Raw genomic sequence first — 24,754 nt, 5'->3', positions numbered from 1 at the left:
AATATACCTAGCTTTTGTGAAGGATGGTGAAGGGTTGAAGAATGCAGATAATGTCCCTTGTGATATACTTCCAGAGTGACACCATTGTCAGGTTTCTGTATAATGAGGATATCTAGGAATGAAAATTTACTATTCTTTTTGATTTCTAATGGAAAATTCATTGTAGGTTTAAACAAATTAAGAGAATGAAGAAATAGCTGTAGACATGGAAGGTCATGTTTCCAAATAATGAGGACATCATTGATGTATCTCTACCAAATGACTAGTTTCAGGCTTGCTCTGGGCATATGGCATATTTTAGGTTCCAGACCACTTTCATATAGCGAATCACTGCTTTTTACTTGTAGTTACATAATTTTTTAAGTGGTTTATATATTTGTGTAAATGATGTAAATGAATCATTAATTTATCTCAGTTACACAAATGAAAAATTTAAAATAATTTTTGCACACAAAAAAAAAAAAGTTATTCTGAATGGGTTGGATTAAGGGAACATGCCAGCCAATTTAATCATCAGTCTGTACCATTAAAAGTTTTTCCATTTCAACAGTCAGATTGCCAAGTTTATTGATTAACTATACCCTGTTTCACTTTAAGATTGCAGGAATTCATTTCCTCACAGAAAACGGCCAATTCTGTTAACAGAAAATAGTTCCTTCTTAGGATGCAATTAAAATATCATTTGGACATAAAATTATGAACGTGTTTAGTTTTTTTAAAAATTAAACAATGTTTAAAAAATAAGTACTTCTTAAAAAACGCAAAAATAAATAAATGGCTGATTGTTTTGACCACTCACATTACTCTGTGGTTGTACCAGAATTTCAAAATCAGAACAAACAACATTTTGGATGAGACAGGTGTTTCGATTGCAACTTCAGATTTTTTTATTTGAAATTCTCATGGAAAAACATTGACTAATCAGTGAAAGCTAATTTTGTTGAACGTTCATGTGAAACTGCAAGTTTCATACTCTGGCAAGACCAAGAAGGAAGGTGTAGTAAGTGAACTGAGTGCAGAGGAATATGCACCTTCCTTGCAGTGAGCAGGTGACCATCTTAAAGTGGAGCATAGCATAGCACTTTTCACTTCATCTGTTTTTACTGTAACAACAGTAGCACGAGCTAAGTTTAGTGTGCAGCCTATCTCATTGTTTGATACCATCACTAAATTTAATCATTTTAATCTATCTCATCATCATGTCTATCAAGGATTTAGGCCTAGAGTGGCCTGTTCCAGCCTTAGAAGTCATCGTTGAATCTTTTAAGAGGACGCCCTGGTTTTCTTTTTCCTAGTGGTTTGTACTTTAAGGCTTGTTTTGGTAATCTTTCTGTTTTCAGTAATAGAAAAAATTAAAAAATATAAACACAAATGGATGGAACATGTTCAAAGAATGAAAGAGTATACTTTGCAGTTTTTCTCATAAACTTCATTTCAGCTGTTATTAATCTTTGTTTGTCTTTTTTTTTGTTTTATTGTCCAGATTTCACTTCCATACATTAGGACTGGTAGGGCTATACTTTGACTGGTATTGCATACTTTTAGTCTGGTTTGTTTTTGAACTAGGTTTGGTTTTATATTTTCCTTATCACTGGAAGCAATACCATCCTTACTTTGAATTTTATCTATCATTATTAACAACAATAAAACAAAATAATAGTTATAAGTAGTTTATAATTCACATCGAAACACCAAAACATAGAGAAATGCAATAATGTTGTTGACAAACAGTTCATGAAAACTGCACATCAGTTGATTCATGGGAGCACCGTGTTGCCAGACATGTTGTATGATTGAATGCAGTGTTGTATAAATGGTCATTGGTCATAATTGAAATGTATCACATGAGTGAATCCTTGTAAAGTGAAGTGTCATAATGTTTGGGTAATACTGTAGTTTGAGATAGAAAAACTTTTTCAGAATTTTTCATGAAAAGATCAGCTGATGTAATTAGATATCCACCATTCAGCAGTTCCTAGAACTGAACTGAAGCATGTATTTCAACAGGTATCACACATTGCTATCATTAACTTTGTCGAAGTATCAATATATGCTCAGTGGGAAAATATCTGTTCAAGACTTGAACAGATATTTTCTATGAAATTTTGTAGGATTGTAATAGTGATTTACAGGATAACAGTCTTTCAAATTAGGACCTTGGGTAGGGATCCCAGATATATTGGAAAAAAAATACAGGACACTTATGACTGTGGGTGAAAGTTTAGTATGCGCATCATCACATATGCCAGTCTTACAAAATGATTCTAACTTTCCAAGTATGTGTGTAGTAAGGTTTACTATGCACACACTACACTAAGTATAAGTAAACAAATAGTAAATCCAATTGTTAGGCTGCATATTTTCATTAAGCCACTTTAAGTTGCCTTCAAGTGGTACTATTATAGATACAAAATAGATTGTTAATACAGTAATGCTCTTCTCACCTGACAATATTCTTATTAATCAATCAGTCTTTCTCACTCTTGCAATACTTTTCTCAGAAAAGTATTGCAAGAGTGAGAAAGACTGATTGATTAATAAGAATATTGTTAAATTTTTAACAATATTCTTATTAATATATAATAATAATTATATTATTAATAATATAATTATTAATCGTTATATATTATATATTAATATTATTAATATATAATATATAACGACAAAGTTAGTGATAGCAATGTGTGATACCTGTTGGAATACATGCTTCAGTTCAGTTCTAGGAATTGCTGAATGGTGGATATCTGATTACATCAGCTGATCATTTCATGAAGAATTCTGAAAAGTTTTTCAGAATTCTTCATGAAATTTCAGAAGTGAAGAATGAATTCCGAAGAAAGAATGCGCCTGTTTCATTCTTCAGAATGAAACGGGACGCATTAACCAAAAATGGGACTATCCTGTATTTTACGGGACGTCTGGGATCCCTAACCTGCCAGAGGGAAAGAATACCTAAAGTGGTATCTTTTTTTTTTTTTAAATCTGTACTTGCAATGGAGCTCATGTCTATCTGATGTTTGAGGGCACTTTGAAAAAAAAAAAAACACATACAGGCAGCCCCCAAATTTCATAACTTTTGCTTATGCGAATTATCCTGAAAGGGCTATGAAAAATATTTGACTTATAAAAATTTTAATTGCTGTATGTTACTCACATGCCACCTTACAGCTGTCATCTACGAGGTAGCTTATGCACATGACCACTGTTAGGCAGACAGCCTATACACATACAACTACTCTTAGGCAGATAGCCTCTACATTTGTGTGGCTTCTTACTGTTGAACATGGACATGCTGTGTATTTGTATTCATACAGTTCATTAATTTTTGGTATTTGTGTACACTGGGGTACACGACTGGAAAAAGGAACAGAAGTAGAAAAGTAAACCCATGCATAAACCCATCAAACTTGCTCTAGAGATTGGGGGGGGGGGATGTTATCTGGATGTAGATTTTATAAAAATCTGTGCCAACAATTATATCATGTGTTTATGAAACATCAACCCATTTTTAGCGTATGTGTTAGAGGCATAATTTTGTTTTGCTATTTTTGATATTTATCTTTAAAAAAATTCTGTACCAGGTACGTAATGTGTCCTCCCTTGTATTGAGAAGTTTTCCAAGTTGATTTTTGTGTTGTGACAGACATGAAAAACATATTTACCATAAGTTTCCTTTACATGCACACAATATTCTTGAATGTGACACTTCTATATTGCAGTGATTCTGTAACTGAATGCTTTATCTTGATGAAAATTTTTGGATAACATTGGTAATGATATTCTTAACATCGATATGATGGTTGATAAATAATCGGAGGATGAATCCTAATGCTTTAAAAGCCCAGAGAGAGAAATACATGACTCTTTTAGCTCATTGTGAGCTTTATGAAGTTATGACAGGAAGCCACTGTTCAATAATTTCTCGATAATTTCATATGGAAGGTTGAATGGGAAAATTAAATATTTTTTTGAAAATTTTCTCATGCTATTTATGCTTTATAAATAGTAGGCAGGAAGTAATTGTGCCTTATGTAACATTCGAGTTGCATAAAGTTTGGGGAACATAACTCTTATGTAAGTTGGGGACTGAGGCATAATTAATAATAGTTCAGTATAGAGGAAAACTTAAGCAGTAATGAAATCTTGTGTTGGGTTGTCATGGTATGTTTTAATCCATTTCGGTTGATGATAAAATTCCAGAAAGTTATTAATATGAAATATCTGTTTTTATCTCTTGCTGATGAATGCTGCTTTTGTTTGTTTTGTTTTGTAATTTATGTAAGTTTCTGCTCATATGAAAGCAAATTAAGATATTCAGACAATTTTATTTTCATTAGAATTAATTTTCAATTCTGTAAAATTGTGTGTTGCTAAATTGCTTTTATCTAATATTTGTCATTATTATTTACTTTTTTTGTTATTGTATATAGGAAATGGCAGCATTATCTCTATTTATGCAAGGTGCTAATACCCAACGTCCATATCCTCTACATTATATGGAAAGTGCTATCAGTACTTATTTGAATGCCTGCAAGTAAGTTTAGGTTTTTATTTTTTATAAAAAGTAACAAGTTTACAGAAATTAAAGGATATCATCACTATTCTAATATCTTAGTATTAACATTTGGAAATTCACGGATTGGAAGTTTTACATTTTGTTTATGACTTTTATGGTTTCTTTTGCCAGATATGGAGAATTGTAAACAATCATAAAGATGCATTTAATAATGGAGTCTTGTATACACAGTGTTCATTTCTAAACATTTGAACGTAGAGATATTTTTAGGCTATAAAGTGATTAATGATGTTGCATTTGCTTTTTCTTAAAAATATTTAGTTTGCAAAGTTATTTATTCTTCCTTGAATTCAAGCAAGGAAGTTATAAAACTTCCTTGCTTCCTCGAATGACCTTCAGCACTATTGTTTCCTTTCGCATCCCAGACATAATCCTTTTTACTCAAGGTAAAAATTTTTTATGCTATTTTTACACTATCACTCCTAGATTTACGTTTAAGTGCACAATTTAAATATTTATACTATTTCAATAATTTTATGAACAATTCAGTGTTACCCTTTTTTTTTCCAGATACCCTTATGGGTTTACAATCAGTATGGCAACGTGTAGTTTTATTATATTCACAATATTTACGACCTCTGTAAAAGTCGATGCCTAAAAATTAAGAACTTCTATTGCATCGAATTTTACAGTACCTCTGCCAACAATTATATCATGTGTATGAAACATCAACCCATTTTTAGCTTATGTGTTAGAGACATAATTTTATTTTGCTGACTTTTGCTACTAGGTAGGAAATGGTCTGATTGAAAAACCAAAAGTGAAATGACCCTGACAAATTTTCAAAAGATGTTCTAAATACCAAATTTCATCCAACCAGACTGGAGTTATTATAATTTAGGTCATTCATTCTCATCCATTCAGGGCAGGTTGAGTGTTCCATAATTTTTTTTTCCCATTGAATTCTGTCCTCTACCAGCCTTTCCATTTGTTAGGATGAGGTCAAGCCTGATCAGATCTTTACAACTTTATGCCATCTTCTTCTTCTCGGTTTTCATCTGCCTTGGTCACCTCCAATCATTTTGTAAAGGATGTAGAGGGCAGTCTTTCTTGGCACATCCTGGCTCTGTGCCCTAATCACTGTAGTTATCTTTTATGTAATCTATTTAAGATGTTATCTGTAACCCAACTGTTCTCTTACTCTTACATTTGTCTATTTTTCAGTCCATTTTGAACAGTTGATTTTTCTTAAGTACTTTGATTTGAAACCTTTTGATCTGTTCTTATTTGCTAGATCCAGCTCTTTTTTATGTAGCACCACTGAAGGATCATGGAGTTTGAAGAGTAGTCTTTAGGCTGTAGCTAATATTTTTGTTTCTGTATATTTTGTTTAATGTGTTCATAGTTGATTATCCTAGCCTTATTGTTTGCTTGATAATTTTCTGTAAATTAGGTTTTTATTGATTAATGATCCAAAATAATAGAATTATCCAATATTCTATTATTTTATTATTTATTGTAACAGTGACATATTTTTCCCCATCTATTGATTACCATAATTTTTGTCTTATTCTGATTTATTTCCAAGTGTATTTGTTGCTAGTTAGATTTAGATTAGAAATCATTGATTTTAGGTTCTCCAAATTATTGACTATCAAAACAATATCAGCTGCATAATTTAAGTGAATGATGTTTCTTCCATTGACATTACTCCCAGGCAATTTTCCAAGGATTCTCTAACCACATCTCTGAGGATAGGTTGAACAAGCAGGGAGAGAGAGAGAGAGAGAGAGAGAGAGAGAGAGAGGACAGCCCTGCATGACCCCCTCTCTCTGATGGAATTTTACTTATTTCAATATTCCTGAATTTAGTTTGTCAACTGAATCAAAGGCTTGCCTGTAGTCTATAAAGCTCACAAAAAGACTTTTTTTTTCCTTGTTGTTGTTTGTTCTTAGTCAAATCTGCTAGTCTCCATTTAACAAAGATTGTATCTAGCTCCTCTTCCATCTCTGAATTCCATTTCTTCTTTTTTTGTTACTTCTTCATACTCTTTCTCTATTTTGTTTTGAATAATTCTGATAAATATTAAACTAATAAAATCTAATAGATGGGTTCCAAAGGGATAAAGAACTATGGAAAGGCTACAACAGAGATGATATCAGGATTATGCAATGTGGATAACAGGGATAGATTGAAGGTATGTGGATTCCAGACACCAGTAGGAGAAAGAGGAATGATATGATAGAAGTCTATAAACTTCTGGAGGGGTGTTAGGATATCAACTGATAAAATTTTTCATTATATGGAAGGTGGGGAGAGGACAAGGGAAAAATCTGTGGAAGTTTGTGTACTGTTAAGAAAAAGGGTAAGAGCTAAATTTTTCTCTCACAAAACTGTGCATGGAAGAGTTTGCTAGTTAAAGTAGTCAATACATCTAGTGAATGAGTTGAAGTGTGGGTAAGAGACTGATGTGGGTGATGTATGGCCTGCCTTAATGATTCCTTAACTCCCTGGAGATTTAATAATAATAAAATATTTTATAAGTATTGTTCAGCAAGGATAATGAGTTTATATTTGTTGCATTTTCTTTTGCCTCTTTTATATCTTGGGATGATTTTACTCAGTCGCCAGTCTTTAGCAATTGACTCTTTTCCCTAAAGTTAAATTTTAGATATTTCAAATATTGTATAGTCCCTTTTCCTCCTCCCTCCCATAGTTCTCTTGGAATGCTCTCTAGTCCAGATGCTTTTTATTGCCATGATAAGTTCTTCATCTAGAATTATTTGGCTTCTGTTTGTGTGATATAATGGGTCTGCTGGGAATTACTCTTATTTTTGAGTAATTGTAAAAAGTGTTTTGTCTGGATTGTTTCTATTTCTTCCAAGTTTCCTGTCATATTGTTTCCATTAAACATAGTAATGGAGTAAGTGCAGTAGCTCTTTGCAAATTGGTTGATTGTTTTGTACAAAGTTCTGGTGTCATTGTTTTCAAATGCATCCTTGCGTTCTTCTCTTTTTTATTCGTCTCTGATCTTTTTTTCTATACATTTTCTGTATATTTGTTTCTTGAGTAATTAAAATTATAATAACGGAATTAACTCACATAAAATATTATTTATTAGTAGAATTTTCACCTGAGTATCACAGGCATCTTCGATATATGTGAAAAGCTAATTAAATAATAACCGACAATTCCAAAAGCGCCACCTAAATAGCTAATGTAAGATAACTAAAAAAGGTCATTAAATTTCTTTTTTTAAATTCAATAAAGTCATTACATTTCTAATTTTTTTAAAAATAAGTTAGTAAATTTAATGACCTTTTTTAGTTATCTTACATTAGCTACTTAGATGGTGCTTTTTGGAATTGTCGGTTATTGTTTAATTAGCTTTTTACATGTACTGAAGATGCCTGTGATACTCAGATGAAAATTCTACTAATAAATAATATTTTATGTGAGTTAATTCCATTATTATAATTTCAATTAATATGTCTATTCATGGTATTTCCTTACTGAATCATATATCGAGACTTTACGGAGAGTCTACTTCCAAGCAGTGTGCTAGATACAGTGAAGTATTAGTAAAGACGACTAAATACATTGACAGAATAATATTTCTAAAGCGTTGTAAGATAGCTCAGGTTATTCCTACCTGCTGTAAATTAAAAAGAGTTTTTAGGTTTCAAAGGGCTCATTGGATTTATTTAAAGGCCAATAGGTCACTTTTGTCATGTTGTACCATAATTTTGTATATTGGTTCAAGCCATTAAGAATACAATTTGGTTGGCTAAATCCCAAATTGCCAGCCCATCCTCGTTCGTTCAGTATTCAGGTAGATACCCAACAGGGTGCACCACGAGAAGGTAGAATTGTTGAAAATTGTTGAAAATGTCAACTGTGTTGGGAACGGGGAACCTGTGGAACAAGTAAAACATTTCAGCTACTTAGGCACGATTTTTACTGAAGATGGTAAATTAAATATGGAAATAGACAACAGAATCAACAAAGTTAGTATGGTAGGCAGCCAATTGAATAAATTCATATGAAATAAGAGAGAAATTAGTCGGAACACTAAATTAGTATACAAGACAGTGTTCAAATCAGTTTTAACTTATGGATCTGAGAGCTGGATCAGAAGTAAAACACTTGACCAAAGACTAGAGACCACAGATATGAGAGTCCTGAGAAAGATTAGAGGCGTGAACAGATGGCATTAATGGCAATATCATATTAAAAACGAGGATATTAGGAAAGAACTTGACATTGTCAGCATCCAGGAATGCATTAGCAGAGTTAATCTTAGCTGGTATGGTCACTTAAACAGAATGGACGATGAAAGATTAGCAAAACAAGTGTTCTCTGCCAGGTTGGCAGGAAAACGACCCAGAGGAAGACCAAGATATAGGTGGATTGATACGGTACAAAGTGCCTTAGACGATAGAAATATAAGATCTGATAATGTTGAAGTCTGGGCAAGTAACAGACTGATTTGGAGGAAAATTGTAGATAGGAAGTTAGTAATGATGTAAATTTTTCATGTAGTACTATCATATTCTGTACACCCCTTGAGGGTACATGTCAGGAATTTGATGATGATGATGGGTCACTTTTAAATTATCAGCTACACGAAGCTAAAAAATCTCTCTCCCTCTTAAATAGAGAAATTGTTGATATCAAGAACTCTCTAGAATTTGAATTAGTGGCTGAAACTTTTAACACTATTTTGCGCATATCATCAACTTCATACTTAAAGGTTTTTAATGCTTCTCATGATAAGTTAAAGCATAAGTTTCATGCACTAGTGAGCCTCCCTAGATCCATTACTGATGTCTGTGATACACATAGAGTAGTTATCAATGTTTCCAGCCATCCACCAACAGACAGTGAACATTTTGTTTTATCAAAAGGACATAATTTCGTTTTATTTTTAGAAATTATGGTCTTTTACAACCATGTTATAAATAACTCTTTTAATTTCCTGATGTTTTGATCTTCATATTAAGATCATCATCTGGAGCATATACAGATATACATGACAAGCTGAGTTACATTACATTCAGTAAGTTAGAGAAACAATGATTTGATCATAGGTTATTCTGCTGGCATGACCGCTAATGGAAGAAAAAAAACAACTTACAAATTAATTAATTATTTAGAAACTACATCTAGCTAAATTCTCTTTATGATAACATGAGTAAACATTCTTTCTTATAGATAGTTTTCTTTCAGTGACATTGATGTCATATTATGATGTTCAGATAATAACTAGTGCCGATAAAGGAAGTGGCACCGTTATTCTAAACCGAACCAATTATTTAAAAAAAATTCTGCTAGTCTCGGACAATAATACATACCAACTCATTAACTATGAACTAACCAATAGAATAAAAAAGAAAACAGAGAAACTACTTAAATCAATTACTACATGGTCCTAAGTACGGTCAAAAAAACTACTTCTGCACTACGCTCGTTCTCCGAGAATTTACGGGCTACTGAAAATACACAAACAAAACACACCACTCCAGCCATTAGTCAAAGGGATAGATAGCCCGAATTATCACCTAGCCAAGAAATTAGCAGCAATACCTGAGTTGGTAGGTCATTCCCCTCCTATATCAGAAGCACACAACACTTCATAAACATAATCATAGACATTACATTAGAAAAAGATTATTTATTAGTCAGTTTGATGCCTCTGCCCTCTTTATGAATGTCCCAATCAATGACGCAATCCTTCTTTTACAGAACAGATTCCCTCCAGATATCACGGTGCTCTTTTGTATCACATTCTGGTTATTTTATATGGCAAAATGCTTTCTACCTACAAAAAGAAGGCACAGTCATGGATAATGGACTCACTATTATCCCCCCTATTGCTAACTTCTATATGGAACATTTTGAGCAACATGCTTTAGATTCCTCTCCTTTAAAACCCAAAGTCTGGCTTAGATATGTTGACAATGTTTTCACGATCTGGTCCCATGGCTGCCAGACACTAGATACTTTCCTTAGCCACCTAAACAAACAACACAAATGCATTCAGTTCACAATTGAGATTGAAAAACAGAACACACTTCCGTTTCTAGATACACTTGTCACACATCTTCCTTCTGGCAATCTTTCCTTCACTGTTTACCAGAAACCGACCCATACTGACCAATATATACACAAAAACTAGGTGTCGTTAATACTCTAAAAAAACAGGGCTTTGAAGATCTGCTCCAATGAACAAGAGATGAAAGACGAATTTAAAGTTATCAGCAATACTTTTCTAAAAAATGGTTGCAGCCAAAACACTATTAACAAAATTCTCTACAAGACCCTCAATAAAAAACAAAGATAAACTTGACTACAATAAAACTATAACCATTCCTTACATTAAAGGGACATCAGATAAAATAAACAGAATACCACAAAAATACAACCTCAAAGCCACCTTTAAACTTCCTGCAAAATTAAAAAGCTTACTCAACTCATCCAAAGACCCACTCCCTCTGCTGGACCCCCCTGGAGTAGACCGTATTTATTGCACCTATAACATACCATATATAGGGGAAACAGGATGCACAATTCCTATCAGACAAAAAGAACATAAACAACACATTAAATATAATAACTATGGTGAAACTGGCCTTTCTGATCATGCCCTTGAACACCTTACATAGAATTGACTGGAAAAGCACCAGTTGTTTACATCACGCCCAAACATGGTGTAAATGTAAATTTAAGGAAGCCTGTGAGATTATTATCAACCACTCCAATCTGAACAATAATGATGGTCTAAAAATCCCAAACATATGGAAGGCACATTCGACTCACGGAACCTTCCTCTCTAAGAGTAACTATAAACAGGACTGTAGATTATCTAGGATCCTAAATCAAAAATAACAATTGTAATGCTAAAAATAGGACATCATTGTTACTGAAAGAAAACTATCTATAAGAAAAAATATTTGCTCATGTTATCATAAAGAGAATTTAGCTTGATGTAGTTTCTAAATAAAAAATAATTAATTTGTAAGTTTTTTTTTTTTTTTTACTAGAGGTCATGCCAGTAGAATAACCTGTGAACAAATCATTGTTTCTCTAACTTACTGTACGTAATGTAACTCAGCTTGTCCTTTATATTTGTATATGCTCCAGATGATGATCTTAATATGAAGATCAAAACGTCGGGAAATTAAAAGAGTTATTTATGACATGGTTGTCCACAATTTTTAACATGAATGCTTGATCGCCTTGCAACACTAAAAGAAAGGACATAATTTCACTGTTGCTTTGAATAAGGTACCCCTGATGGATTTTTTTCATAGCATAGACAGAGGTATTCGATCCTTATCCCAAAAACAGCTAAAGGGACACGTTTTGAATGTGCAAAAACATAGAGTTCATTGGAACAAGACAAGAGTCCTTCACAAAAATCAGTTCCTCATGAAACGGCTTTATAAAGAAACATGTGAAACTTTACTTCACTCTCCTAGCTAATCTTTCCTGAATTTATTGTATTGTATGTGTGTTTGTTTAGTCAATTTTTTCTAACTTTTTAATTATGTATATATATATATATATATATATATATATATATATATATATATATTATTTCTTCTTTTTTTTTAAATAAGTTAGGAAATTTAATGACCTTTTTTTAGTTATCTTACATTAGCTACTTAGGTGTCGCTTTTTGGAATTGTCAGTTATTGTTTAATTAGCTTTTTACATGTACTGAAGATGCCTGTGATACTCAGGTGAAAATTCTACTAAGAAATAATATTTTATGCGAGTTATTTCTGTTATTATAATTTTAATTGATATGTTTACTCACAGTATTTCCTTACTGAAACATATTTCTTGAGTAAATTATAAGAGATTCTGTTTTCAGGAGTGTTTTTTACTGATAATTTGTATTTCATCTCAGTCTTCTCCTCTACTAGTTCTAAAATGTTTCCTGTCATCCATTAATTGTTCATCTTCTTGAGGTAACCCAGGATCTTTGTGCTTTATCCAGCAGTTTTTCTTTACTTGATTCCAGCAATTTTCCGGCAACATATAATATATAATTTCAAAATTTAATAATTATACTGACAAGAGCATAATCAGTATACTAATAATGTGCATATTAAAATCCTTTGAACAATTGTTATCACATACAACACTAATTATCCTTAGGCTATTAGGAAACCAGTTGTTTTCCTAATAGCCTATATTAGGAAATATAACCTATATTAGGACTATATAAATAATGTCTTGTTTCATTAAAATTTTTCAGGTACAATGTTTGTTAACTGTATTTGTCAAACATTTGCTTACTTTCACCCCCTGCCCCCTCTTTCTGGTAGATAATAAACAAGAGAACAAAAAAATGAAGATGTCTACCTTTGTAGTAATAAAAACAAAAGTAAGATTTATCATGAAGTCTGTTATTTTATCTACATGAATAATTTTCTAAAATTATAATAATTGACAAATATGATTAGTGAAATTTCAAAAAAAAAAATTGGAATGAATGTTTACAATCATTAACACATCTTATGAAAAGTAGGCTTCATGAGCAAGTAATAGTAATTTCAAGTTAACAGCACATGATATAAATATCTTTTTTTTTTTTTTAAATTTCTGACATTAATATACAGTTCAAAAACTTTGATTTATGTATTTATATTTATATATGCATTTTTTCCCCCCATTAACAAATAATTTTCTTTTTCATGAAATAAAAACAGGTGATTATAACTATTTGTTTATAGTCACAAATAACCAAATCTCAATAATCAGAGACTTGATTATTTAATATTACTGATTTTTTTGATAAATGAAACATACTAATCACTATATATTATATTAGATGCACTTATTGAACTGCTCTAAAGTATGAGACTATGCAATGATGGACCAAGTGCAGGCTATCACATTATGTAAAAAATACATAAAACAAAAATAATTAATAAACTTTTACCCATCCACAATACTAATATATTATAGTTTTACAATCTCTTGTTGAGAGTGGCAACAAATGGACCACTGAGGGATTTTTTTCAAACCTTGAGTGATATCAATATCAGCTCAATGAAAATCAGTGAACTTGCCTTTCTTCATATCATTGAAATTTAAGTGTTAATGTTATGAATGTGTGCTCTTTCTGAAAATAATAGTGCTCAAGAAGTTATGCACATTTCATAAATCTTATGCAGCATTTATGAAAATTAACTTCATTAAAAAATATGTTTTGATTTCATCTAACTGATAAACATCTTTAAAATTTGCTACAAATGTTAAGTAGAAATTTGGCTTTATTTTTGAAAATCATTGTAGGAAAGTGTCACTTTTCTCATTAAACTTGAATGGACACATAGGGAGACAGAATAGGGACCGAGAAAGGGTGCATGGCGGCCATTGAGTAGGAAGGAGAGAGGATTTTGGACTTTGCGGTAGCATTTGATCTGGCAATTGTGAACTCCTTTTTCTGCAAGAGGGAAGTACATTTGATAACATCATAACATTTCACAGATTGACTACATTTTTGTAGTCAATCTGTGAAAGTCTACTGCCTTAAGAAAACATCTTAAGGCAGTAACAAATTGTAGAGTAATCACAGACTTTAAAATAAGGTTGAAGATAAGAACCTTTGAAAGCCAACGGAGGAAGACAATTAAGTGGTTTTGCTTAAAAGAAGAGATTGTGAGGAACTGTTTTAGGGAGAGGGTGTTAGAGAGGATTTCGGATGGACTAGAAGGTGTACAAGATTGGTGGAGACATAATTCAAAAGCAATTCTAAGCTGTGCAATTGAGGTGATTAGTGAATCATCCGGAAAGATTTAAGAGCAGAAGGAGGGTTATTGGTGGAATAATAATGTACAAAAGTAGTGATGGCTAATAGGAAGGCAAAGCAGAAGTAGGATGAGTCAAAAGTGGAAGAGGACAGAGAGGAGTACAGAGAGAAAAAGCAAGAAGCCAAGAGAGTTGTTGCTCAGGTGAAGCCCACGGCATATCACGATCTTCATGATCAATTAGAAACAAAGGAAAGACAGAGAAAAATTTATCGATTGGCAAAATGTAGAAATAAGGCATCAAAGGACATCTTACATGTCAGGCAGGTCAAAGACTCTGGAGGAAGGGTATTAAGCAGGGATGTGGATATAAGAAACAGATGGAGAATATACTTTGAAGGGCTTTTAAATGAAGAAAATGCAAGGACTCACAGAGAAGATGGGCAGCCTTATGAGGGGATGGTGCAGAACATTAGTAGAGTGGAAGTGAAGGATGCCTTAAAGAGGATGAAGAATGGAAAATCGGTGGGCCTGACCGGATCCCAGTGGAGGCATGGAAGGCACTAAGGGAATTGACCTGCTGTGGGACCTGTTAATAAAAGTTTGTCAACAGAAAAATATACCCAAGGAATGGAGGGAAAGTACTGTTCCCATCTACAAGGGTAAAGGAGATGCACAAGACTGTAAGAATTACAGAGGAATAAAGTTGATGTCACACACAATGAAAATCCTAGAGAGGGTTCTTGATGGAAGACTGAGGAAGGAGGTGGAGATTGCAAAGAAGCAATTTGGCTTCATGCCTAGTCAATCGATGACAGATGCTATCTTTGGGGTACGACAGATGATGGAAAAGTTTCGAGAAAAGCAACGGGAGCTACATCTAGTATTTATTGATCTGGAGAAAGCGTATGATAGAGTGCCGAGGCAAGAAGTCTGTAGGTGTCTGAGTGAGAAGAAGGTACCGGAGAAATATGCAGGTTGGTGCAGGAGATATACAGAAATGTGAAGACAAGAGTTCGGACCTGCCTGGGAGAGACAGAAAGTTTTCCAGTGACAGTTGGCTTGCATCAAGGGTCAGCATTAAGTCCGTTCCTGTTTAATATTGTGATGGAGGTGGTGACGGAGGAGGTGAGAGAAGATGTGCCTTGGACTATGTCGAATGCGGATGACATTGTGCTGTATGCAGAATCAAGAAAGAAGTGGCATCTAAACTGGAAAGTTCGAGGAAAGTACTGGAAGAGTACTAGACTGAGCAGAAGTAAGACACAGTATATGTGTTGCAAAGTGGATGGCAGCCAGGAGACAGATCCAGAGCTGGAGGGAAATGTCATCAGGAAGGTCAGTGACTTTAGATACTTAGGTTCAACAGTGAAAGAGGATGGAGAAGATGAGAAGGAAGTGGGATTGAAGGATATGAGCATGATGGAGGAACTGGAGAGAAATGGCCGGAGTGCTATGTGATAAGAGGGTACTGATCAATTTAAAAGGCAAAATCTTCAGGACAGTAGTGAGACTAGCTATGACATATGCTATGGAAGCTGTGGCCCTGAGGAAAAATAACATCAGCAGGATGGAGGTAGCGGAGATGAGAATGCTTAGGTGAATGTGTGGTGTGACCAGAAAGGATCGTCTGAGAAATGACTATGTAAGGGGAACGGTGAAAGTTTAGAAATTAGGAGCAAAGATACAGGACGCCAGGTTTCGATAAGCTATGGTCATGTGATGAGGAGGGAGGACGAGCATGTGGAAGAAATGTCATGCAGATGGATGTGCGGGTGAGGAGGAAGTGCAGGCGGCCAAAGAAGAGATGTCGGGAAATGGTGGAGGACGACTTGAGGATGAAGAACCTGGATGTGTTTATGGCCCAAGACAGGAGGATGTGGAGGAGACGCACTACAAACAGTGACCCTATTTAAGCGGGACAAGCTGCAGCTGAAGAAGAAGATTATCATTTATTAAAACATTGTCCATAACAAGTTACTATGTTTTTTTTTTTTTTCGTAAAATGAACCAGCCAAAAAGAAAGCTAACTGGAGATTCTTGCTCAAGTGTGTAAAAAAAAAAAAGTCATTTGCACTCTCACACACCTTCAGAAATATGGAAAATAAATGAAATCAGGTTACTTCAGTATAACAAAATATAACAAATGCCTAATGAATTTATGTGAGAAAAATCAATTAATGTGAAGAACTATGATATGGTCTTCTTATTAGTGTAGTGCATTCTTCTTTATCTTGGAGGATAGAAAAAGTGATATTCTTATTTTTTATACTGTAATAATTATATATTCCTCATTTTGGTGTTATAGATTTATTTAGGAGAGAGGAGAGTACATTGTTCAAGCATTAAACTTGTGTTTCTACAGAACTGCAGCTATAAATTAAAACTATCACTTCTTTATCTATGTCTTGTCAGCATGTCTTCAATAATTCATATGCGAGGACCTAAGAAAAGAAGTGAGAATATCCAAAGTGATTTCTAAAACTACTGAAAACAGTGATCCAAGTTCTCCTTCTGAACATCTGTAAACTGACATAAAATTAATTTGGCAAGATCTGCCACTTGTTGAGAATTTTATCTATGTTTTGACATGATTCAGTATAAATTTTCACCTTCTTTATGGAAACTGCTGATGTGGATATACCTGCCATTTTAAATTCAGTTCTTGATTTCCAAATAGTTTTTCTTCATTTTGCTTATAACTGGATATTTTGAAAACTCTTCATCTTCATTTGATAAAATCATTCAGATGCATGATTTTTCCCACAGCTTTTCAGCCCAGTAGCCTACTTAACACACTATAATAAGTTTAGGCAGCATTATTGAAATAGAATTTATATGTATTCATACTGGATTCAGATGTTTTTCTAGTACAGTGACATGTCTTGATTATACACCATACCAGTTTTCTGTGGACTGGTTGTAGGAAGTATGTAGGTAATGCATAGTATGTGTTGATTTTTCTGTATATTTTTCAAGAAAAAAGATGCTTTCTATTAGTATTTTTGATCAGTATATCCATATAAGTTAGAGCCTTTTTTTTCTTTTTTTCTCCAAGTTTCATGATAAATGCTATTTTCAGGTTACTGAATGTCATCCATGTCACTTTCTATTCCCCCATGCAAAAAAAAAAAAAAGGAACGACCTAGAGATTGTCACCATACTTAAACCCTATTATTGAGACCTAATGAAGATAATAAAAATACAGAACTAAATCTCTTGAATCATTACAGCAGAACCTCAAATAGTGCAGTTTCTAACAATGTGGGTTTCACTGTAATATGGTTTGTAATTCGTGTAAAATGCATTAGTGCACTTATTGTAATTTCGTCAGAAAGGCAATGGATTACATTTTACATAAATAGTTATTCATTGCATTACAGTAGCAGTGTGCATGAAATTAAGGCACAGTGTATTTCTGAGCATTACAAAAACGTTCTCAGATGTTCTCTTGTTCATATTTATTGCATTGAAATGTCTAGTCTCAGCACTTTGACATATAAATAAGGCCTGTTAAGGATCTGTCTAATCATGTTTGTTTTTTTGCACTAATAATTGTCTGTTTTTGTACCACACACAAAAGGTTATAAAATTATAATACAATAATACTGCTTTGGTGGGCTAAGGATATTTTTATTGATTTTTTAATTTTTTTGTATTTTTATTTATTTTTTTTTGCTAATTTGAAACCGTGCTCTAGACACCAAACATGGAACTTTTTCATGCCACTTCAGACCTCTAATAAGTGGAGTAGTTGTCTCACTTTGGGTGATGAAATTCATCTTCCGCCTAAATTTGGGATGCATTACACTGAAGCCCATTTTATTATATTAATGCTCTGCTCAGTGTGTACTTGATTTCAGTTTGTACTTGATATTTTCAGCACTCATTTACTGCACTATGTATTATATAATGCTGTTCTACTAAATGTCTGCATCGAAAAAACATGAATTTATTTTTTTGTTTGTAATAAACTCATCCAAACATCATCTATTCATATAGAGCAATCTTCAAATTTCAGTAATTTTGTGAGGTATAAAGCAGTGCTTGTGAAAATAAACTACAAAAATATTTTGAAAACATGTCATATGTCATTTTCAAGTTAATCTAAAAACTATAGTCATTGTTTCATACTCAAAAAGATAAACATCATATTGAAAAATACCTGAGAGCATATAAAATAAGCTTAATTTGTCCAAACTAGCTAATTTACCAGAGTGAAAGTTCCAAAAAAAGTTAGCATGTCATTGATACAACAGACGACTTTGGAAGAGGTTCATTCCACAAAGCTAAATAGATACATGTGACCAAATAAACATGGATAATAAACTTTGGAATTATCAGTAATATACTGGTGAATGTATTACTCTTCAGAAAAGATCCTTCTAAAACTTTGAACTACTGAATGTGTAAATAATTTATATAGTAGACCGAAGATTAGATTGCGCAGTGAGACTGTAAGGACTACTTGAATGTAAAGAGATTGGACTTCTTTTAGTGGTACTTTCTGGTGATAGGGTATGGGAGGTAATTGATTGGTGAATACAAATCTTTATAATAAATCTTTTATGCAATGTTTATTTTAAAATGTTAAAGGCACCCTTCACATTGCCTGTGCTACATGAAATTTTCTTCCTGCCTTCACCACTCTAGTCAACATCATGCAACTCTTCTTTTACAGAACTGATGACCTCAGTAGTATAATTATGAAAATTAAAAATGGAAATATCATATCAAAAAAAGAACTTGGAATTGTTAATTTTCAAGAATATGTAATTATGCATATTAAAAATGATGATATCAAAAAAAAAATTGGAGTTAATATTCAAGAATATGTAAGCTGAGCTAATGTTTGGTCACTTAAACAGAATGGAAGTGTAAAGATTAGAAAAATATTGTAATCAAAAATGACAGGAAAAAGAGGATGTTGGATGTGTGTTGGGGGGAAACTGATGCAGTCAGAAGAGCTGTGAAGATAAAATGTAAGAAAACAATCAAAGATGCAACAAATAATAAACTAGTGAGGAATAAAGTTGTCAATAGGAAACTAGACATGGAATGTGTTGGACTGTCAGTCTGGTACAGTCCATGTAGGTATACCAGAAAATGATGGTAAATACTCTATTTTCCAAGGTCAACTAATTGTGGAAGCATTGTATTTTCTTGCTCATAAATTGGAGTTAATTTTTAGTTTTTGTTATACATTCTTTGTGTTAACTTGGCTAAGTTTTAACACTTGAAATAATCAGAATATTTTAAAAATTAACAAAAATTAGTAGTATTGCATATCTCTATCACTGCCAGAAACTGTTGTGGCTGCTTCTGCAAACAGAAATTTTATTCTCATTGCTATTAAACTTTAGAACTTTTGGTTATAAAGTTCAATGAGCTCATTCATTCCTTTGCAGTTTGAAAATCCAAATTTTAGAGAAAATAAATGAGCTAATGTATTCTATCAGAATGATTTTAGTCCATTATTTCAGTGGCCCATACTGTTTCTGAGAATATTATCTTCTGCAAGTAGATCCTTAAAGCTAAAATGGTTTTTATCAAAACCAATAATTCTGATGGGCCAAAAGATGAGATTTTTACTCTTATTATAAACAAATTTTGAGTTGAAACGTGTAATTATAGTCTTACATTTAGTTTGAGAATGTTTCTTAAGCACCCCATTCAGTAATTATATAAGTAATTTTTGTAAATAATGGTATAAGTGGTAATTTTTGAGAGAAAATGATTGTGTATAAGTTTTTTTCATGTTTGCAGTTAACATATTTTTTAATAATGTCCACACATGTAGCTACTAATTTTATGGCCATATGCTGATTGGAGTTCTATCTTAAATGCATTCATCTGAAAAAAAATTAATCTGTTATTCACCTTTGTTATCATTTTTAATTATGTATTTGGATGTTTTTGACAGACTTCCCCAGTTTGCAGTACGTGCTACTTTATTAAGTACTGAATGCCTAAAGAGTAAAAATATGTACAGTGATGCTGCAGTACAGTTTATTCGTATGATTGGTGATGTAGACCTGTTGAGTGCACTTCTTCTGGAACAAGCTTCACATTGCTTTATCAATTGCAAACCTGCTAAAGTAAGAAAGTATGCTTTTCACATGATTTTGGCAGGTCATCGATTCAGCAAAGCAGGTCAAAAGAAGCATTGCTTAAGAGCATATAAACAAGCTCATCAGGTAAGGAAGTGTTTTGAAATTCTCATTTAAATGACAAGTCTTTATATTGTTGTCTTGTGACTTTTTATGGTCTTGTGATTTATATAGTGAAGTGAAAGGTTGAATTGTAGGATGTACATTTCATCACTTCTTCCCTTGCACCTCAAAATCAAAATCTTTTATGTAATTAGCATGGAATACTCAAAACCTGTAGTCTAGCAGTGCACCAGTGATTAGGCAGAAAAAAAGGTTGTTACAGTTTTATTTTTTTTTTTTGAATACCTACTTGTTATAGTTTCTTGGAAATATCTCCAGCAGATGGTTCCATGTAACAGAAGGTATCATGAATGAAAAGGATAACAGTCAGCTTGGTGAGTCTAAACTGTAAATTGGTATTGAGTGATTTAATGCCTTGTGGATTTTAATAGAAGAGCGGTAGCATTATAGATGAATATATGGCATATTCTTGATCTATAGAGGAGGTGAGCAGCTGATGTTGAGCATCTGTGCTGCTAAGAAAGCAGATTGAAATGAGTTGATAAGAAAGGAGTTATATTAATCTCTAGAATCTGAAAATTTTAGGAATATTTTGGAAGGCATTTCTCCATACATGGGAGCAGCATTACATGCCCAGATTGAATTTGCCATTTTTAGAGGATAACACTTGCTCAGATGAAAGTAGCATTTGAAGAGGAAAACCAGTTTTTTGAATGTATAAGTGTTTTTGTTTATGCTAGAGGCCTCAAGTAATTACTTTTGTTCTCATCCTGAATGATATTAAAAGCAAGATGAGATGGAATGGATTCTTTTTTCCGAGAATTGAGGACTGATTTGATCATTGCTTTCATATCAGCCTTCTAAAAGCTGCATCACTTCACATCTATTTTGGTCTTCCTCTGGTCTTTTCCTTGTCATTTTTGTTTCAAATGTTTTGCTTTCCATCTCCTATTCTATTTAAGTGATTCTCCATCTTAGATTAGCTCCATTTACACATTCTTGAAAAATGATGTTCCTATTTTTAACGATTCCGTCATTTAATTGCATCTCTAATTTTTCTCTACAACTCATATCTGTGGTTTTCTATCTTTGAACTTTTATTCTAACACAACTCTGATCTATATGTTAAAATCAGTTTGAACACTATCCTGCATACTTTTGGGCTTTTAAACTTGCTATAGAAGAATAATGCCAGCTTTTCAGCTGGCTTTCTATCATCAGTCTTCCTTATGTTTTTATGTTTCTACAGTGGACTATTAATGGAGTAGTGATGCACAGCATATAGCCTCTTCCAGCCAAGTCAAGTACACCTTCCTGCATTGTGACCCACTTTGACAGATGATTTTTTTGAGTACTGCTGCCCTAAAAGCATATCCTTCTAGTCTAAAGGAAATATCAACTAAACCTCTAGGTCAGGCCTGCACAACTTGATTGTCTTTGAGGGCCAAACCCAACTTGGACCATCTGACCAAGGGCCAGATCACTTCGGACCTAGACTAGAATAGACTAGTCCACTGCAGCTAAACTTAAGTAAATTTGTTAGTAGGTCTACAGTAAATACTAATTAATATGCATATTTAAATTTTTTTAGAGAGTGACAATTAAAATTATAATCAAAATTATTTACAAACAGATATAGCTGCAAAATTTCTCAATAAAAACCACTTAAACATAAACACAAAGTTTACTAATAATTTCACTGAGAATATCACATTTATTCTGAGTGAAATATCAGTGACTGAATGTCATATTGTGACATTCAGAATGTCACAATGTGACGCATTGTATTTCTTTGTTGCCACTATTTTATCAAAGTTTGGTGTCATGTTTGAAGTGGCCGTTCTTAATATGGCCTCTAAATTGATATCACTTAAAGATGAATGCTGTTTGGTTTTGTTCAAGTTCATGACCGAAAATGTTTGTTCACAAGTATATGTGCTCCCTATTTGCAGTATCCAACAAACTTAAATTTATCCTGATCCAGAATAGAATAAAACTCTTGTAAAGTACTCTCCCTATGCTTGACCCGATAGTTTTCAGAACACTGGAGATCAATAATTTCCATCTGGAGTTCGACGTAGATTTCCTGCTTCGACAGAAAATGGATCCTCAATCACTTTTATGCGGACTTTGTCTTCATTACTCAATGGCATTCTTTTCTGAAACTCCTCACTTAGAAGTGATATGTGCTTCTTATATTTTCCACCCGCCACTGAATGATATTCTAATAGAATATTCTGTCGACAAGCTAAGAAATGTGACATATACCCCTTAGCAAGTTGATTTTCAAACAAACGTAATTTCATTTTCCTTGAAGAAAAACAAACATTTTTTCCTTGAAGCTGTAAGTTATGGTTATTCAAATGACCCAAAATGTCACACAAGAAAAATAAATCTTGATTCCATTCTTTATCCATTGGGAATTTTTCCATATATTCTTGAGATTCCAAAACTTCATCTAGTTCATTTTTTAGAGCGACAAAGCATGACAAAACTTTACCACGGCTCAACCAATGTACATCAGTGTGGTATGGTAGATCCCTGTACTCAGCATTATTTTCTTCTAGAAACGCCTGAAGCATTCTGTTTCAAATCCCAAACTCGAATATAGTTGACCAGAGCAAATACTATAATCACATGATCAAACTGCAAAACCTTTGAATATAACACCTGCTGATGAATTAGGCAGTGAAATTTTGTCAATGGTTTACTTGTATACTGTTCAATAAATGTTACAGCACCAACATTTTTGCCACACATAAAGGGGGCACCATCAGTGCAAACTGCTACTTAATTCTTGAAATTTAAGGATAGTTTTCAGTTACACACATCTTTGCATTTTCTGCGATCTCCTTTCCTGTTGTTCTTCCTTTCATTGAACACAAACCAGCAAGCTCCTCTGTCACCTCAAAATTCGTATTAATGCCTCTTACATATATTAAAAGCTGTCCAGTATCTTTCACGTCAGTACTTTCATCCATAGCAAGTGAATAATGGACAAATTCACTAGCCGATTTTTGCAGGTTATCTTTAAGATCATCGGCAATATCAGCTACCCTGCACTGAACAGTCATACAGGACAAACTGATATTTTCAAAATTATTTTTCTTATCAGGACAATTCAGAAACTGCAATCATCAGACACTTTTTTATCAACTCTCCCTCAGTAAATGATTTGTCAGCACAAACTATTTCTTGTGATATTTTTAAGGTTACCTTTGTGACAACTTCATTTGCAGAAGTCACTTTTTTAAAGGCTTGTTGCTCACTGCTAAGGACTTTCAATAACTTTGCTGCTTTTATTTGCTTTTCACTTGCATCCAACTTGCCAAGGCTAAGATGTTTCGATTCAAAATGACGTCTCAGATTGCACTCTTTTGGCACAGCGATAGATTCCTGGCAAACAATGCACACTATTTTGTCCTGAAACAATGTAAAAAAAAATTTGTTTGTCCACTCAGGGTTAAATGCTCAATGTTCCAAATCTATTTTACGCTTTTTACTTAAGCTCATTGTGTTGAAATTGACGATATTAATTACAAAAAAACTAATGATGAAAAACTCACAATAATGCAGGTTATGATAACAGTTATGTAATGTATTTTCCCCAGCTACAACCACTATGCTGGCAAAGCCAATCAAGGCACGGCCAACTTTGTGTAATACGTCTCATTCGTAGACATCAAGTCATTATCATGGAGATGTAACTTTGAATTTCCCCACAGCAACACTAGCGCTAACAAAACCTCAAAGCAATTGTAATAATTTGTTATTAAATACAGTGAGAATAACTCCAAATGCAATTTATTGTCAAGTTGAAAGAAACATGATTGTGACATTAATCGCACGAACGTAAACATGCAGAGTCTTAGTAAAAATTTAATTCAACGCTAGGAAAAATTCATCTAATTTCATATTCCCCCGTATGATTAAATAATTCAATCAGGCAGACGGGCCAAAATAAATTGCATTGCAGGCCGCATGTTGTGCAGGCCTTCTCTAGGTGGTAGATGACTTTTGTCACCTAGTTAAATACCACATTTCTTATTGGAGGCTTGAAGTGACTGTTCCCATGTTTAAACTTCATATCGCAGTTCTGGTTTGTTTTCCCCATCCTGTCTTTTATGTGCAGTATGGGTGACACCTTTCATGGATATGTCAAATTGCCATTTATTCAAGGCTGATAGTGCCTGATGAAAGTCCAAGTATGACTATGTGCAGGTAAAACTATTGAGTTGGCTTGTTTTGAAATTATGATTAAAGCAACTTAAGCCGGTGCATTATGTCTGTTAACTGCATGT

The 24,754-nt window shown here is 33.3% G+C and overlaps 1 protein-coding gene across 3 annotated transcripts in view; it reads left to right on the top strand.

Moving 5' to 3' along the window:
• l(3)76BDm (trafficking protein particle complex subunit 8 homolog l(3)76BDm) overlaps positions 1-24,754 on the top strand; it is a 447,636-nt gene that overhangs the window by 173,119 nt on the left and 249,763 nt on the right. For all 3 annotated transcript variants that reach the window (XM_090401248.1, XM_090401249.1, XM_090401247.1), the window contains exons 11-12: positions 4,431-4,534; positions 20,204-20,477. In XM_090401248.1, the coding sequence (XP_090257374.1) occupies positions 4,431-4,534; positions 20,204-20,477 (378 nt within the window). The remainder of the gene's footprint in view (positions 1-4,430; positions 4,535-20,203; positions 20,478-24,754) is intronic.

This window comes from Typopeltis vanoorti, chromosome 12, assembly GCF_054136105.1.
Source record: "Typopeltis vanoorti isolate ZY-2024b chromosome 12, IOZ_Tvanoo_1.0, whole genome shotgun sequence".
Classification (NCBI taxonomy): domain Eukaryota; kingdom Metazoa; phylum Arthropoda; class Arachnida; order Uropygi; family Thelyphonidae; genus Typopeltis; species Typopeltis vanoorti.
This window is presented reverse-complemented; position numbering and strand designations above follow the sequence as displayed.